General features: G+C 36.4%; 1 protein-coding gene across 3 annotated transcripts in view; it reads left to right on the forward strand.

The window, feature by feature from the left end:
- Nucleotides 1-1,227: 1,227 nt before the first annotated feature.
- The window catches only part of LOC110465165 (TBC1 domain family member 22B-like), a 30,738-nt gene continuing 12,491 nt past the window's right edge, over nt 1,228-19,474 (forward strand). For 2 of the 3 annotated variants that reach the window (XM_021520812.1, XM_021520811.1), the window contains exons 1-6: nt 1,228-1,432; nt 6,039-6,101; nt 12,442-12,653; nt 13,028-13,219; nt 14,638-14,708; nt 15,036-15,164. In XM_021520812.1, the coding sequence (XP_021376487.1) occupies nt 1,353-1,432; nt 6,039-6,101; nt 12,442-12,653; nt 13,028-13,219; nt 14,638-14,708; nt 15,036-15,164 (747 nt within the window). In that variant the 5' untranslated portion in view covers nt 1,228-1,352. Of the gene's footprint in view, nt 1,433-6,038; nt 6,102-12,441; nt 12,654-13,027; nt 13,220-14,637; nt 14,709-15,035; nt 15,165-18,200; nt 18,219-19,474 lie in introns of all 3 variants that reach the window. The other variant, XM_021520810.1, reaches the window with a different exon arrangement.

Raw genomic sequence — 19,474 nt, forward strand, 5'->3', positions numbered from 1 at the left:
ATTAATTAGGTTAGCCTTACAAGCGTCAGCTGTAGGGAATTTCCCTTTGCCTCAGCGGTAGAGCATCGGGCTGGAGAGCCAAGGGGCGTGGGTTCGAGCCCCAGCGACGGCACTATCTTTATTACTATTCCTCGTCCTACTACAAAAAAAGTAGATTTTCTGGTAGAGACGTGTCTTCCAGGGTAGAAGGAGACAGAGACCCACTAGTAAGAAACAAATGAATTTCGTGGCTTGCCGTTTGTCGGGAAGAATTACCAGGTGAGGACATTTCACAAGAGGCAGTTGATAGCATCATGGACGCGTGGTGACCAACCACAATTGCGTTGTTATGAAAACATACACCAGGAAGTGGATGCAGTTTTGTGGCAGAAGGGAAGGACATTACATGGATCCTACAGTTGCCACAGTAGTGGATTTTCTGTATGTTCTAGTAGAGCTGTATTACACAGGGCTTGGATATAGTGGTCTTAACACACCCCGACAGACGTTGTCAGCTGTTGTAACATTGCCATATAATTCGTGTGTGTGGCAAATCAGTTAATATAGTGCAACATGGGACGTTACTATAGTACTAACCTACTTCAATGTGGTTTAGCTATAGGAAGAATTGACACTCAAGTCCGTGACATTATTTGCATTTGTTACAGGACACTTTTGAAAACTGAAGTTTTCAAATCACAGCATGATATACATAGATGGTCAGAAATCGGCTGATTTCCTCCCCATTATGATGTCACGATTTGTCTACATAGAATTCCCTAGACGACCAAATTTGAAAAATGAACGTCGCTAGACATCATAGGAAACTCAACAGAAGAAATATAGTCTTCAACGAGTTATATCCCTTAGACCGCACCAAGTGAACTAAGATGGCGTCGCCATTTTGCGAAAATCTCCAAAACGTACAATCCTCTTCGAATATATTTACGTCTCTGCCAGGGACACAACAGCAAATTGCATACAACAATCAATATAATTGAAAACTAGGGCATAATTTTAAATGACTCATTAGCCTTGCAACAATGTATAACTGCAATCACGGAATTAGATTATCTTAGTCCGTGCTGCAACCAACGTGGAATTTTGGCAAAAAGAGACCAAGTTTCTTTTCAGATATTTTTTGAAAAAATCAACGCACATTTGTCCTTAATATCAAAAATTTGTTTTTGAAATGGTCCCTAAAAAGTTCAGGTGACCCAGAATCGAGTAGGAAGTCTGAGTATCGGAAGTGCACGTCACGATTTCGCCATATTGTCAACACTTATTTTCCAGCTCATCCCCCAAAATGATATAGACACGTTATAATCGTTGTAGTATGCTCCCTGGATCCAAGACCGAAGATCTACAGAGACATGTCTCGTCCGGGCACTTCGACTGCTAAAGAGGGAAGCAAACCGGGGTTTTGGAAAAAGGGAACAAGTTTCCCGGGGAGGTAAATATTACTTGCACATCGACTCTGTCAAACAGTTTACGAGCGGTGTTTCCATATTTGGATCACCAATATAACTTTAAGTCTGGTCAAGGACAAATTACCATACTCTAAATACGCCCCCGGTGTCTATAACGGTCCAGTGCGTTTATTATCGAAGTCAAACCCTATGTCAATTATGTTCATAATAATATTATGTTTACTTTTAATTTTGGGAAAAGAAAACTACACGTATACTGGTAACTCATTAACTGCACTTTCGGTTCCACTTCTAACATTAAGCCATAAGTTACAGGTATAACTAGCAGGTCTTTGTCACAAGTGTGAGGGTAGAACCTGTCACAGGTGGCGTGGAATTTTTGATAAATTAATCATGATTTTTTTTCCATACAACTGATATTGAAGATATTCTGTCACAAAAAAAATAAAAATGCTATCACCAGGCAGATGCGTGATATGTGTTTTAAGAGTACTGACTCACATTTAAAAAATAAATAAAGTCTAGCCTATTGTTTCATATACAGTTGAACCTTGTTATCTTGAACTCTTTTAACTCGAAGACCCCGTTTATCTCGAAGTATTTCTCTTGTCCCGGCCAAATCTCTTCTTTATCTTAGTAAATAAAACTCTGATAATTTGAACCCTGAAAAGTCGAAAAACTTGGATACCTCGAAGTAAAATATTGGTTTCAATAGCGTAAATCCAACATCAAAACATTGTCTACTTCATAGTGTTCAAATTTCATTTTGTCACTTGTTAATTATTTGATACAAATAAAATGCAAAAGTATGACATCTCGCCATTCCGTGTTTATGAACATCTTTCGTGAGTAGACTAGTATGAAATCGGTAAAAAGAATTTTAAAAAAACAATCGGACTGTAAAGTGTGCGGACTGTCAAAACCATGTTGTTCATAATAAAAAACAAACTTCATCAATGTTGACCAACAGTATTCTGTACCTACTGTGAGTCCGTTTAATGATTTGTACAACCAAACAGACGACGGTGCAAACTGGAAAATTGGTCACAAAGCGTGGTCGTGCATAAAAGAGTTCCACAGTTAAAATCACAACCAGCTTCACAGGTTCATGTTTTTACAGGAGCCAGTATGGCTTTAAAAGTATATCGAGAGATTAAGAACAATACAATAATTGCTGTTGATTACGTATACATCGAGTTGAGGAGGTGTCAGGTGTCACTTTTGGCTTTAACGAATCAATGTGTTACATGTACGATATAATCTGTTTGTGTGTCTTTTCATTTACAGAATCAACTATGCATATATAATTGCTCCATTACAGTGATTTGTTTTAAATTTGCGCATTTTCATTTCTGCATTGTATAGTACGAGGTCGCATAACTCAAATACTCGGATAACTCGAAGTTTTTCCACGACCCCTTCGACTTCGAGATAACGAGGATCCACTGTATATTGAATGTTTTCACCAGCTCTTATGAAATGTGCTAGCCTGGGGTGTCAGGCCTTTTGGAATTGTACATTGTTTATAAGAGCATGCACTTATGTCTGACCTGACCCTGTATGAGTAGACTCAGGCTCAGATTGTGAGATTGGTATTTGCACTTGACTGGAACTAGATTAAATTTTACACCTAATTTGTAGCTACATGATAAACACTGAACAATTACAATGTGGTTCATATCTTAATCTTTTGTATATGATTTCATTAATTGTGTTTATTGATTTGATATGATGTATCACAAAATTACAAGTATAAGAAATGCATTTTATTAGCCTTGCCTCATGGTCAGTGTCAGAGTTTTATTTGAAGATGGTAGCTGAGTAGCCATAGCTAATTGTGATTATGATACAGGTTGGGATCTGTACATTAGTGTGACTGTCTGTAGTGTAGGACTGTAGGTGGGGGGAGTCCAGTCTTTGATGTCAGAGTTTGTGTCTCCAGCTGATGCTGACCCCTGGAGTCAAATTTAGCAAGATTTATGGCCAGTTAATCTAGTTGTGTAGGGGTCAAAATTTATCAGGATTTCAGCAGCATCAACAATTTTAATGTATCAACATTTTCAATGTAGCAGGATTTTGCTAAGGGACAGATAGTAAGGTAGTTCAGCCTGGAAGAAGAAGAAGAGAAGAGAGTTGGGTTGGGGACTGGGAAGTTGAGTTAAGGAGTCTTGAGGAAGGAGACAGAGTTAAGGAGACAGAGTTGAGAGGTCTAAAGATATAGAGGAGAGTTAGAAAGTTAGAGTTAAAGTGAGAATTAGGATTGGAAGTTAGTAATAATGAACTTGTGTTGTAAATATAGTGTAAATATTACTATACTTATCTTGTTGTTCAATTAATTTAAACTGGTGGCAGTGGAAATTGTGAACAGAAAGCATCAGCTAGTGATACAAACGAGAACGTAACACTGGTGACCATCAGTGGAGTTTGGATTACTAAACACTAGTGTCCAGTAGCTATAGGGATAGTTTAGAAATGTAACACTGGTTGCAGCACTTAACCATTAATTACATTGGTTATTCCATAAACATTTAGGTGGGTCAAATAATAATTTACTTTTATGTGCGGTTTGAGCCTACTCAACACAAAAACTAGGAATGCATGGATTTTTTAATATGTGTATTTATTTTACATGAATAAAAAAATATATATTTGGTGCCATTCATACTTTATTAAAACAATTACATATTTTCAACATTCAAGGAGGTAATCAGGAGATTTTCTCGTCCAGAAAAATAAATAAAATTAAAAAATTAAAATAAAATGTATTTCCTATCTACCTTCCCTATTTTTTTTGGAGCCAAAACTGAAAACACACATATTTTTATTTGGCCTTACTAGACTTATACAACACGTCCTGCACGTCACTCCACAAGTTTCATTTTCATCTTGACATTCACAAGATTTTAGTCTTTTGCATAGTAGCTTGACTGGACCAAGACTAAGTTTTATTTTCAAGCATTTTTCATTGTGAAATAACTAACAGGGTTCGACACACACACTAGTTCTCTAGTCTGAGACTTAAAGATTTCAGTAAGGACTATCTATCACCTAATCTAACTGGTCCTTTGTTATCACAATATCATTTCATAGATTATAAAAATAAGAACATTCATTTTGAAAAACTGCTTAAAATCATTAGGAGGCACGATAGTCTAGTGGTAGGATGCCAGGCTCCTGGCCGAACGGTTACGGGTTCGAGTCACGGCATGGCACTGTGTTGTATCTTTGAACAAGATACTTTACTCCGCTTGTTCCAGGCTACTCAGCTGTAAATGAGTACGTGGTTGGGCAGTGCTAGAATTGTTGAATGCTAGCTGTTAGCGCCGAAATGGCAGCTCAGGCTGTATGCTCCCCAGGGAGTTGAGAAAGATATTGGCTGGTTGCAATGGCCCTATATCCATAAATAATAATTTGTGAACCACTTTGAGATGACCTACAAACTAGGTTGTGATAAAGCGGTATATAAGAACCTCAAATTATTAATAACAATATATTGCATATTATTGTCACATTTTCCTAAAAACTTCACCATATCATAATAGCGGTAGTTATTTTATGTTCCCTATATACGGTAATCAATTTAAACTTTCTGTGTGTTTCGTGCTGGAGATGGTTCCTATGGAAATCTTGGACTTGGTACTTAAATTGACATAAGACTAGCAAATAATCTCTTCAACTTGTCCTGTTGACTTCCAAGCAAAATAAGTTAGTGTCTTACCCGTATTAATTTGCAGATTAAGAACATTCATCATTGATAAACTGAGTTATAAATGAGTTCAAATTCCAATGAAAATTTTCAGAAGGTATAGAGGTATGTTGTATGCTCTTCCTTTCAAGTGCTCTGTTATTCTTCAGGAAAACCTTTATTATGAAATGTGCATACCATAGTTTAATTATCTAAAATGCAGTCAGCTATATATTTGCAACTTGTATTTGAAATTATGTAGGATCTTATGTAATGCTGGATTCATACTGTACATGGAGAAATTTGACAGATTCAACAATTTCATTGCTAGAGGTCTGAACTGTGGTTGGACGTTAGGTCTGGTTGTATTAGTGCCCACTGTAATTGATAGAGGTCTGAACCGTGGTTGGACATTAGGTCTGGTTGTATTAGTGCCCACTGTGATTGATAGAGGTCTGAACTGTGGTTGGACGTTAGGTCTGGTTGTATTAGTGCCCGCTGTGATTGATAGAGGTCTGAACTGTGGTTGGACATTAGGTCTGGTTGTATTAGTGCCGCTGTGATAAACAGATAAACACAATATTTGTAATAGTTATGGTTTTAGATGACACACATTAAGAGTAGGTGGTCATCAGTACTAAAGCATACCAGCTGATAGACATCTAGCCTCAGGTAACCACACCTGTCAGCTAGACTGTTCTGGATTATAGTGAATGATTCTTAGCCGCCTCGGGGACCATTCAGGACAACAGTGACCTGTACCATTACGTCATGTACACATTCAACACTTATTGTAACATAGATTTTACTTCCTCTTGTCAGATGAAAAATTTCTTGCATATCTTCTGATTAGTTGTTCATATATGTAGATGGTTGTAGAGAAAAACTCACTACCTGGTAAACATGAAAAGTATGAAGTACCTTCACAAGTGTTTCTTTTTCAGCATCAAGCCAGTATATGGAGCACAGCACCCACCTATGCAACAAGCTTCACTTCCTAGTAAAAGGTAAATTTAACATTTTCTTTACACTGTAATTAACTAGCAAAATGTTTACAGGGAGGCACTTTGTACACTTAAAGTTGAAGTTGACCGTATGTTATTTTATTATGATTATAAAACTGTTTTCTTTTTCCTGCACTATCAATATGTATACAAATGTGACAAAGTGTTGAAAGTTTTTCGTATTAATTCTCAATTGAAAATGGCAGGCAATCCTTCCACTGACTGATTTTATTCATTTCAACCAGACCAATGGTGACCAAACTGGTATGAATACTGCTCTCAGCATTCTGAACAGATGTTGTTATTTTATGGGTTGGTTTTAATTCTTAGCCACCTGATTGTCTGAGTCATATTTGCTTAATTCTCAATTCTAGCGGGTCTGTTATTCTAGTAGGTCAGTTATTCTAGCAGGTCAGTTTTAACAAAATCTCTCAGAAATGCTAATATCATTACTGTTACCAAGTTTTGGTAACATTAGTGCTTTTGGTCAATATACTGTAAGAAAAATTAGATGACAACCTCAGTCTCAAGTTAGCAGAAACATTAAAACCTCTTGTCAAGTTCAGATGGCCATATGTGCCTCTCATTACAATTGCTCCATCATCAAAAAGCTTCATATAATATATATATGATATCTTTTTATGAGAATCAGATTTTTACATTAAACCTGTACAAATACAGAGATTTTTATACTTAACATGTACAACAGCTGTGTGTATTGATTTAGTAAATAAGATTATTGTCAAACTTGAGTGTTTTATACACAAAGGAGTAATTAACTGGTAAACAGGTTATTGACGTACAGGTACTGAATTGATTATACTAGTTCAATCATAAAGTGAGGTACCATATTGCTTCTGTAAGTACAGACTAAAGTACAGGTACCATATTGGTTCTGTTAGTACAGACTAAAGTACAGGTACTGTATTGGTTCTGTTATTACAGACTAAAGTACAGTTACTGTATTGATTCTGTTAGTATAGACTAAAGTACAGGTACCGTATTGATTCTGTTAGTACAGACTAAAGTACAGGTACTGTATTGATTCTGTTAGTACAGACTAAAGTACAGGTACTGTATTGATTCTGTTAGTACAGACTAAAGTACAGGTACTGTATTGATTCTGTTAGTACAGACTAAAGTACAGGTACTGTATTGATTCTGTTAGTACAGACTAAAGTACAGGTACTGTATTGATTCTGTTAGTACAGACTAAAGTACAGGTACTGTATTGATTCTGTTAGTACAGACTAAAGTACAGGTACTGTATTGATTCTGTTAGTACAGACTAAAGTACAGGTACTGTATTGATTCTGTTAGTACAGACTAAAGTACAGGTACTGTATTGATTCTGTTAGTACAGACTAAAGTACAGGTACTGTATTGATTCTGTTAGTACAGACTAAAGTACAGGTACTGTATTGATTCTGTTAGTACAGACTAAAGTACAGGTACTGTATTGATTCTGTTAGTACAGACTAAAGTACAGGTACTGTATTGATTCTGTTAGTACAGACTAAAGTACAGGTACTGTATTGATTCTGTTAGTACAGACTAAAGTACAGGTACTGTATTGATTCTGTTAGTACAGACTAAAGTACAGGTACTGTATTGATTCTGTTAGTACAGACTAAAGTACAGGTACTGTATTGATTCTGTTAGTACAGACTAAAGTACAGGTACTGTATTGATTCTGTTAGTACAGACTAAAGTACAGGTACTGTATTGATTCTGTTAGTACAGACTAAAGTACAGGTACTGTATTGATTCTGTTAGTACAGACTAAAGTACAGGTACTGTATTGATTCTGTTAGTACAGACTAAAGTACAGGTACTGTATTGATTCTGTTAGTACAGACTAAAGTACAGGTACTGTATTGATTCTGTTAGTACAGACTAAAGTACAGGTACTGTATTGATTCTGTTAGTACAGACTAAAGTACAGGTACTGTATTGATTCTGTTAGTACAGACTAAAGTACAGGTACTGTATTGATTCTGTTAGTACAGACTAAAGTACAGGTACTGTATTGATTCTGTTAGTACAGACTAAAGTACAGGTACTGTATTGATTCTGTTAGTACAGACTAAAGTACAGGTACTGTATTGATTCTGTTAGTACAGACTAAAGTACAGGTACTGTATTGATTCTGTTAGTACAGACTAAAGTACAGGTACTGTATTGATTCTGTTAGTACAGACTAAAGTACAGGTACTGTATTGATTCTGTTAGTACAGACTAAAGTACAGGTACTGTATTGATTCTGTTAGTACAGACTAAAGTACAGGTACTGTATTGATTCTGTTAGTACAGACTAAAGTACAGGTACTGTATTGATTCTGTTAGTACAGACTAAAGTACAGGTACTGTATTGATTCTGTTAGTACAGACTAAAGTACAGGTACTGTATTGATTCTGTTAGTACAGACTAAAGTACAGGTACTGTATTGATTCTGTTAGTACAGACTAAAGTACAGGTACTGTATTGATTCTGTTAGTACAGACTAAAGTACAGGTACTGTATTGATTCTGTTAGTACAGACTAAAGTACAGGTACTGTATTGATTCTGTTAGTACAGACTAAAGTACAGGTACTGTATTGATTCTGTTAGTACAGACTAAAGTACAGGTACTGTATTGATTCTGTTAGTACAGACTAAAGTACAGGTACTGTATTGATTCTGTTAGTACAGACTAAAGTACAGGTACTGTATTGATTCTGTTAGTACAGACTAAAGTACAGGTACTGTATTGATTCTGTTAGTACAGACTAAAGTACAGGTACTGTATTGATTCTGTTAGTACAGACTAAAGTACAGGTACTGTATTGATTCTGTTAGTACAGACTAAAGTACAGGTACTGTATTGATTCTGTTAGTACAGACTAAAGTACAGGTACTGTATTGATTCTGTTAGTACAGACTAAAGTACAGGTACTGTATTGATTCTGTTAGTACAGACTAAAGTACAGGTACTGTATTGATTCTGTTAGTACAGACTAAAGTACAGGTACTGTATTGATTCTGTTAGTACAGACTAAAGTACAGGTACTGTATTGATTCTGTTAGTACAGACTAAAGTACAGGTACTGTATTGATTCTGTTAGTACAGACTAAAGTACAGGTACTGTATTGATTCTGTTAGTACAGACTAAAGTACAGGTACTGTATTGATTCTGTTAGTACAGACTAAAGTACAGGTACTGTATTGATTCTGTTAGTACAGACTAAAGTACAGGTACTGTATTGATTCTGTTAGTACAGACTAAAGTACAGGTACTGTATTGATTCTGTTAGTACAGACTAAAGTACAGGTACTGTATTGATTCTGTTAGTACAGACTAAAGTACAGGTACTGTATTGATTCTGTTAGTACAGACTAAAGTACAGGTACTGTATTGATTCTGTTAGTACAGACTAAAGTACAGGTACTGTATTGATTCTGTTAGTACAGACTAAAGTACAGGTACTGTATTGATTCTGTTAGTACAGACTAAAGTACAGGTACTGTATTGATTCTGTTAGTACAGACTAAAGTACAGGTACTGTATTGATTCTGTTAGTACAGACTAAAGTACAGGTACTGTATTGATTCTGTTAGTACAGACTAAAGTACAGGTACTGTATTGATTCTGTTAGTACAGACTAAAGTACAGGTACTGTATTGATTCTGTTAGTACAGACTAAAGTACAGGTACTGTATTGATTCTGTTAGTACAGACTAAAGTACAGGTACTGTATTGATTCTGTTAGTACAGACTAAAGTACAGGTACTGTATTGATTCTGTTAGTACAGACTAAAGTACAGGTACTGTATTGATTCTGTTAGTACAGACTAAAGTACAGGTACTGTATTGATTCTGTTAGTACAGACTAAAGTACAGGTACTGTATTGATTCTGTTAGTACAGACTAAAGTACAGGTACTGTATTGATTCTGTTAGTACAGACTAAAGTACAGGTACTGTATTGATTCTGTTAGTACAGACTAAAGTACAGGTACTGTATTGATTCTGTTAGTACAGACTAAAGTACAGGTACTGTATTGATTCTGTTAGTACAGACTAAAGTACAGGTACTGTATTGATTCTGTTAGTACAGACTAAAGTACAGGTACTGTATTGATTCTGTTAGTACAGACTAAAGTACAGGTACTGTATTGATTCTGTTAGTACAGACTAAAGTACAGGTACTGTATTGATTCTGTTAGTACAGACTAAAGTACAGGTACTGTATTGATTCTGTTAGTACAGACTAAAGTACAGGTACTGTATTGATTCTGTTAGTACAGACTAAAGTACAGGTACTGTATTGATTCTGTTAGTACAGACTAAAGTACAGGTACTGTATTGATTCTGTTAGTACAGACTAAAGTACAGGTACTGTATTGATTCTGTTAGTACAGACTAAAGTACAGGTACTGTATTGATTCTGTTAGTACAGACTAAAGTACAGGTACTGTATTGATTCTGTTAGTACAGACTAAAGTACAGGTACTGTATTGATTCTGTTAGTACAGACTAAAGTACAGGTACTGTATTGATTCTGTTAGTACAGACTAAAGTACAGGTACTGTATTGATTCTGTTAGTACAGACTAAAGTACAGGTACTGTATTGATTCTGTTAGTACAGACTAAAGTACAGGTACTGTATTGATTCTGTTAGTACAGACTAAAGTACAGGTACTGTATTGATTCTGTTAGTACAGACTAAAGTACAGGTACTGTATTGATTCTGTTAGTACAGACTAAAGTACAGGTACTGTATTGATTCTGTTAGTACAGACTAAAGTACAGGTACTGTATTGATTCTGTTAGTACAGACTAAAGTACAGGTACTGTATTGATTCTGTTAGTACAGACTAAAGTACAGGTACTGTATTGATTCTGTTAGTATAGACTGAAGTACAGGTACTGTCTTGATTCTGTTAGTACAGACTAAAGTACAGGTACTATATTGATTCTGTTAGTGCAGACTAAAGTACAGGTACTGTACTGATTCTGTAAGTACAGACTAAAGTACTGGTACTGTATTGATTCTGTTAGTACAGACTAATGTACTGGTACTGTACTGATTCTGTTAGTACAGACTAAAGTACAGGTACTGTATTGATTCTGTTAGTACAGACTAAAGCAAAGGTACCGTATGGTTTCTGTTAGTACAGACTAAAGTACAGGTACTGTACTGATTCTGTTAGTACAGATTAAAGTACAGGTACTGTATTGATTCTGTTAGTATAGACTAAAGTACAGGTACTGTACTGATTCTGTTAGTACAGATTAAAGTACAGGTACTGTATTGATTCTGTTAGTATAGACTGAAGTACAGGTACTGTCTTGATTCTGTTAGTACAGACTAAAGAACAGGTACTGTATTGATTCTGTTAGTACAGACTAAAGTACTGGTACTGTACTGATTCTGTTAGTACAGACTGAAGTACAGGTACTGTATTGATTCTGTTAGTACAGACTAATGTACTGGTACTGTACTGATTCTGTTAGTACAGACTGAAGTACAGGTACTGTCTTGATTCTGTTAGTACAGACTAAAGAACAGGTACTGTATTGATTCTGTTAGTACAGACTAATGTACTGGTACTGTACTGATTCTGTTAGTAAAGACTAAAGTACAGGTACCATATTGATTCTGTTAGTACAGACTAAAGTACAGGTACTGTATTGGTTCTGTTAGTATAGACTAAAGTACAGGTACTGTACTGATTCTGTTAGTACAGATTAAAGTACAGGTACTGTATTGATTCTGTTAGTATAGACTGAAGTACAGGAAATGTCTTGATTCTGTTAGTACAGACTAAAGTACAGGTACTATATTGATTCTGTTAGTGCAGACTAAAGTACAGGTGCTGTACTGATTCTGTAAGTACAGACTAAAGTACTGGTACTGTATTGATTCTGTTAGTACAGACTAAAGCAAAGGTACCGTATTGTTTCTGTTAGTACAGACCAAAGTACAGGTACTGTATTGATTCTGTTAGTACAGAGTAAAGCAAAGGTACCGTATTGTTTCTGTTAGTACAGACCAAAGTACAGGTACTGTATTGATTCTGTTAGTACAGAGTAAAGTACAGGTACTGTATTGATTCTGTTAGTATAGACTAAAGTACAGGTACTGTATTGATTCTGTTAGTACAGACTAAAGCAAAGGTACCGTATTGTTTCTGTTAGTACAGACTAAAGTACAGGTACTGTATTGATTCTGTTCTTTAACCCTGCATCAAAAACAAAGGGCAAACACAAAACTGATATTCATATCTTTTACATGTCATTATGTTTCTTCAGTATTTTTATTGTATGACAAGAAGTTTTACTTGTTAACATTTTCAGTAAAAAAGACGATAATGGCAAACTAAGAAGTAACAAGAAAGATGCATTCCATGACTTTGAGAACAAGACGTCTGACGCCTGGGACGATGGAGACGACGATCTCCTGGTCATGGCCAATATCCAGATGTCTCTCCGTGATGTCCGCAAGACTGCAGAGGCTGTAATAGACAACCATAGCAAACAAATCAACGCTCAGAATGACAGCAAGCAAAGTAAATTATAAAACTGGATATACAGGCAAACTCAATGTTTCAAATTTTGTGGAACGTTGGGGGAAAATTGAGACTTTGACTCGCGAATGTTGAACTTTAATCATCTTTGAAATCTGCATAAGATGTAATATGGTTGTCAAATGACAGAACGCAAGGCTAGCAATTTAATGTTTAATCTATAGATCTATGGGATTAAATGTAATTAGAAATTATGGTTGATATATTTGTGCACTATAATTTGTCAAGGTTTTACATCTACAATATAACCTGAACAAGTCTACCCTTGGAGGAATAGCCAAAGTTAAATTATTTCAATTTTTCTACAGGGAAAGCTCTATTTTGGTTAAAGATGCTTTATGTTTTTGTATAACCAGGTCATGTGACAGCTATCCCATCAGCCACCTCCTCCCAAGGAGCGGGTCCTGGAGTGGGAATGAGACTGAACACGGGGTGGCAGGCTCCCAAGACGACGGCCATCAGACCAACTCAGAAAAAAGTGCCAGACCGCCAAGTCATCAAACTGGAAAAGTTCAGAAGTGCAATGGCTGCACAGAACACAGACCTAGGTAACCTCAGTTTATTACAGCTGTCAACACACTTGGTAGTACAGTATGAAGATTCAGTTATTCTCTTGGCATCATGTTAATGGGGTGTGATGTATTTGAATATGGAAAATCCCTTTGAAAATCATTTATCAGTCGATTAACAAAGTTAATAAATAAACCTCTGCTGAGTTACCAAGAGGGTCATACTATATCGCCAGCAGCTTGCCGGGTTGAGGGGCTATAAAGATCAAATGATTGACCTTGACCTATTTTATGGTCACAGTGCCGAGTGGCCAAATTTGTCTAAACCTTTAAAAAGCTTCTTGTTAATAGTCATAATGCAAGCATTCACTAAGACCATGCACAAACCTAAAGATTAAAGTGCCTTTGATGAGTTGTTTAAAGTAAAGAAATAATTTGAGCTTTGAGAAATCTTTTTCACAACATTACTGTAATATTCATGTATTAGAGGTTATTAAACCCTTGTCCACTACTGTATACCCATGTGTTTAACTATATGTTTAACAATATGACAATAGAAGGAAACAAACGAATGAAAACACTTCAGTAAACTTAAGATATGATGTGCCTATTGTACAGATGTTGCTCTCTGTTGAGACACTAAGGTGTTCCTTTTCCGGTGACTGCAGGGGCGTCAACATTAAGTTTTTGCTTTTAACTTAGTTTCACTGAAAGTATAAGTGCTAGACCAACCAAACTTGCACCATAGATGCATCTTAGGTAGAACATCTCAACCCATACATCAAATGCTGGATGTGGCCTACTTTTCATGGTCCATTGACTTTGTCAGCATCCCCATCAACATTAAGTTTTTGCATTTAAGTTTGTTTCTCTGATTTGTGCAGTGATGGTCAAAGCGGGGCACAGGTGAGACATATCGTTGTTGCCAAAAACATCCATCTGGTTTCATTTCATTTGCTCATACTTACATTCACTCTGCATCTTCCCATTGCCTTCCATAGACAATTTGATACTGTGAAAGTACTTATTTTAGTGGGCTGAACATTTTAGCGGTCTCACAGTTAAGCATATTATCAAATTATGACAGATTACACATTGATGAATTAGTGCACTCATAATGTATAACAGGAAATTATATACAGACACTTACATTAGCTCAATAATAAATTAGCACAACATTAAAAGCGTGGACTGTGGTAAAATTAGAATACAGCTTAAATATGTACATTTACATTACGTGTTGATAGACTATAACATCATCTGGTCAGGTAACCACTATTGGGACTGCTGTTTCAAGCACTTGAAGGACTGATGTAAATAGTGTGAAATCAAAAATAATACAGAACTGTTCGATTGTATCATGTGTATAATGTTGTAGGTCACACTGGTGTAGAAATACACAACTTTGATTTGATTGTATCATGTGTATAATGTTGATGGTCTATCTCTTGGTACAGATGAACTCCGAAAGCTCAGCTGGTCAGGAGTTCCCAAAGCCGTCCGTCCTACTGCCTGGAAAATACTCTCTGTACGTACTGTAACACGTGAAAACCTTAAACTGTCAATGTCTTGCTGGACCTGTACAAATGTGCATATTATTTGTATCTGTGATCTGAGATTTAAATTTCATGGTATAATCAAGAATTAAAATAATGTTATCGAGTAAACTGTATTATTTTTTATTTCTGTCCCTTTTCTTTCCTTGAACAAGAGTGCAAATTAAAAGTGAAAACTTTCTTTAAGAACATTTGATAAAAAAGAAAACACTCAAATCATACAATCACATGCTGTTCTGTTTTTTTGAATAAGTTACTACATTTGATGAAAAGTACAATGCCATTTTGTTTTGGTGCAGGGTTACCTTCCAGCCAGTCTAGAGCGGCGAGAACCCACTCTCCTGAGGAAGAGAAATGAGTACTTTGGCTTTATAGAGCAGTACTATGACACACGGCACCAAGAGATGCACCAAGAGACGTTCCGACAAGTAAGAAACATCAGACGGGCACTTGATGACCATGTGATCAATTAGTGACTCAGCCTGTGACCTTATTAATGAGTAACTGATCTCAGCCTGTAACCTTATCAATGAGTGACTGACCTCAGCCTGTGACCTTATGATTAATTAGTGACTCAATGTGTGATGTCATGATTAATGAGTAACTGACCTCAGCCTGTAACCTCATGATTAATGAGTGACTGACCTCAGCCTGTGAACTTATCATTAATGAGTGACTGACCTCAGCCTGTGACCTTATCATTAATTAGTGACTCAATGTGTGATGTCATGATCAATGAGTAACTGACCTCAACCTGTAACCTTATTAATTAGTGACTCAATGTGTGACATGGTCAATGAGTAACTGACCTCAGCCTGTGACCTTATTAATTAGTGACTCAATGTGTGACCCCATGGTCAATGAGTGACTGCCCTCAGCCTGTGACTGTATGGCCACTTAGTGACTCAATGTGTGACCCCATTGTGAATGAGTGACTGACCTCAGCCTGCGACTGTATGGCCAATTAGTGACTCAATGTGTGACCCCATTGTGAATGAGTGACTGACCTCAGCCTGAGACCTTATCATTAATTTGTGACTCAATGTGTGACCTCATGATCAATGAGGGACTGACCTCAGCCTGTGACCTTATGATCAATGAGTGACTGACCTCAGCCTGTCACTGTATGGCCAATTAGTGACTCAATGCGTGACCTCATGATCAATGAGTGACTGACCTCATCCTGTGACTGTATGGCCAATTAGTGACTCAATGTGTGACCTCATGATCAATGAGTGACTGACCTCAGCCTGTGACCTTATCATTAATTTGTGACTCAATGTGTGACCTCATGATCAATGGTGACAGACCTCAGCCTGTGACTGTATGGCCAATTAGTGACTCAAAATGTGACCCCATGGTCAATGAGTGACTGACCTCAGCCTGTGACTGAATGGCCAATTAGTGACTCAATGTGTGACCCCATGGTCAATGAGTGACTGACCTCAGCCTGTGTCTGTATGGCCAATTAGTGAATCAATGTGTGACCCCATGATCAATGAGTGACTGCCCTCAGCCTGTGACTGTATGGCCAATTAGTGACTCAATGCGTGACCTCATGATCAATGAGTGACTGACCTCAGCCTGCGACTGTATGGCCAATTAGTGACTCAATGTGTGACCCCATTGTCAATGAGTGACTGACCTCAGCCTGTGACTGTAGGGCCAATTAGTGACTCAATGTGTGACCCCATGATCAATGAGTGACTGACCTCAGCCTATGCCCTAATGATCAATTAGTGACACAATGTATGACCTCAGTTTGTGACCTCACAAATCAACAGTTTTATCTTAACATGATGTCATGAAAGTCAGAAGTGACAAAGAGACTAAATACAGATGAATTATGATACAATCTCTTATTGAAGAAAAGAATATGTAGTAGTGGATAGTGTTACCTGTAAGTCACAAATGTCGTATTTATGTAAAATATGTGTATCTTTATCCTTTCAAAAAATATCTAGAACTGTTCTGGTGAGTTTAAAACATTATTAAAACATGACATAACTTCGTGAATATTTGGTTCGTACTGTCAATGTTCATGTTCCTAATTAAGTTACTGAATTAGTAAGGAAGTATGTTACTTAAATAGACCATAGGGAGTATGGTGGTTGTCTCGGATCCAAAACTTCTGATCTTTTTAAAGTTTGACATGGTGATACACCGATATGAAGATGTGACGTAAAAAGTTTCAAAGGTCAAGGTTACCGTTACTCAAATAGACCATCAAGGGTTCGGGGTGGGTTACAGTCAGACACATGGCAGGGCCCTTACTGGCCTGTCAGTGATCTAGTATAAGTTTAAAATTATTTAATTGAAAAGTGATTTTATTGATTCTGAAAAGTTACACATTTTTGCAAAAATTCAGAAGGTATTTGAATGGTAGTGATATTGATGTTTAATTAGATAATTTTTTTTGCAGATTGTTCTTGTAATACTGATCATAGTGTATATACAATGTATACTCATGTAATGTATATACATGTGTTATATGTAAGAAATACTTTTTGTTGCATCTATAGATTACAGTTTAGTATTTCCAAACAATTCTTGCACGATTGTAACCAGCTGAACTGTTCCAGCCACCATTTTCACCTGTACAGACACATCGCTATAACACTTTTGCGCCCATTGTAACCTGAACCAGTTATCCTGTTTTCTCAACCAGCTTTACTTGAACAGACACATTGTTGTCAGAAATATTTCCAAATTTTATATTCTGATGCTTTGCAAATATCTGTTGTGTATCCAGATCAAATACTCTGCAACTAGATTTTGTGCAAGTAGTTTACTATGTAGCTATCTCACATAATACCATTCTATCAGCTTTGGTCACCACTGGCTTAACTCATACACCCCTGCAATTTCACAATGAACTATTCCAACCATTGAATGGAAGAGTTAAAATGTGTCTTCAGGGGGTGAATGAGTAAACTAGATTACCTTAATGATCAAGATATTTCTGAATGGAGTCTTTACCTTTGATGCACATCAGGGATAGGCTATGTTTAGAAGCCCTGGACTGTGTTGACTGTCAGTGATCATTGGTACAGCTTCCACCTCTAGTTTGAAGAGTTTCAGATTCAAATGCCAGTCTTACTCATCACAATTTTGTCTGTCTTGTTACACATACAAACTCATCCTCCACCACTTCTAGTGTATTCCGGATTCATTTACCTGGTTCCGGGTCCTTAGTTGGATTATTATTATTATGCTACCTCATATTCCGGTCTATGTTTGAGTAAATTAAGCCGTTTTTTTAAGTTCATTACTGCTTGTGGTTCGCTGTTCCTTACTGGTGCTCAATCCACTCTTCCCTGAAAGTGAATTTTCTGAGGACCATCATCTGTCTTACACTTGATAGGAAGTGTCGAGTGTGTTGACTCTGTGCTGTCTCGACTGTATACTGCGAGGGTATGCTGTTTAGTAAGGGATGTGATGTGGCCTTGTTTATATCATTACAGGGTCTGGGACTGGGTACTGTAAGTACATCTGTAACACTCTGTGCTGTCAAACCTCCCTAGTTTATTTATGCTATATAGTCGGAACACAGGACAAACAAAAATGTGAATAACTTCGGTAGAAGGTTACTTAAAATCAAATTTTCAAAAGATCTTGCTTCTTGTAATAAAAAAAGTCTTCTTTTACATCTCAGCGTTATTTTCATAAAGAGAAATAGGAATAATGATCCATACCTGTTTTCATTGAGACGTAATTTGTATCAGTAATGTATATTAAAGGATTAACTTCAACTGTTTTCATATAAACCGAATAACATCACTTTGTTTAGGATCACCTTATAACAACCTTTCTGTATAGAAATATATACAATCCTAATTTAACAGGAAGTTATCAAAGTACATACAAGGAAGTGTTTTACCCTGGCAGGTAAATCCTATAAGACAGGCACCATCTTTATCTGTGGTTCTTGATTCATGTACAGTACAGCCACTGTCCATTTTACCAACTCATATATTTATAACAATATAATCTCCTTCATTTGTCATTGTTAATGAAGAATAATCTTTTCTCTCTGTTTGATAAGTGTTATTCAATTCTCATTTAATTACTTTGTGACATTCTTGTTACAACTGTATAAATATTCATCTTGGCAAATTTTATAGATTATACAGAAAAGAATTTTGTCTTCTATAAATGCTGTACACTTCTAGAGCACACTTTTATATCTCCTGTCGTTTTGTTGATTTTCCTTTCACTATGACACTAGTTTTACTAACAAATAATTACAGCAATTAGCAGCTACTTGCCAAATAACCCCAAACTGCTCATTTTCATCATCTTATCACAAGCTTTTGTATATGTTTTCTGTCCTAATCTAGCACAAACTTAGTACTATTTAATTGGAAATTCCAGCTAATCAGATCCCAATAGCATGTAAGAAACTGTGTACTGATTGTTGTTCAACTTAATAGGTGCCAATAATGATATTGCGGTGGTGTTTTGTACCGTGGCTTCATCGTCCGTCAACTTTTCCTTTAAACAACTTCTTCTGAAGAATGGACAGGCCTAGAGTCATGATATTTGGCTGAAAGCTTCGTTGGTAGGAGCCCTACAAAGTTTGAGAACGAAAATTACCTTGACCTGTTTTCAAGGTCACAGGGGTCAAATATGTCAAAAACTTCAAACGACTTCTTCTGAAGAACTAAAAGGTATAGAATCTTCATATTTAGCTGATGGCTTCCTGGGATAGAGCCCAACAAAGTTTGAGAATGAAAAT

The sequence above is a fragment of the Mizuhopecten yessoensis genome, unplaced genomic scaffold (assembly GCF_002113885.1).
Source record: "Mizuhopecten yessoensis strain PY_sf001 unplaced genomic scaffold, ASM211388v2 scaffold11059, whole genome shotgun sequence".
NCBI classification, from domain to species: Eukaryota; Metazoa; Mollusca; class Bivalvia; order Pectinida; family Pectinidae; genus Mizuhopecten; species Mizuhopecten yessoensis.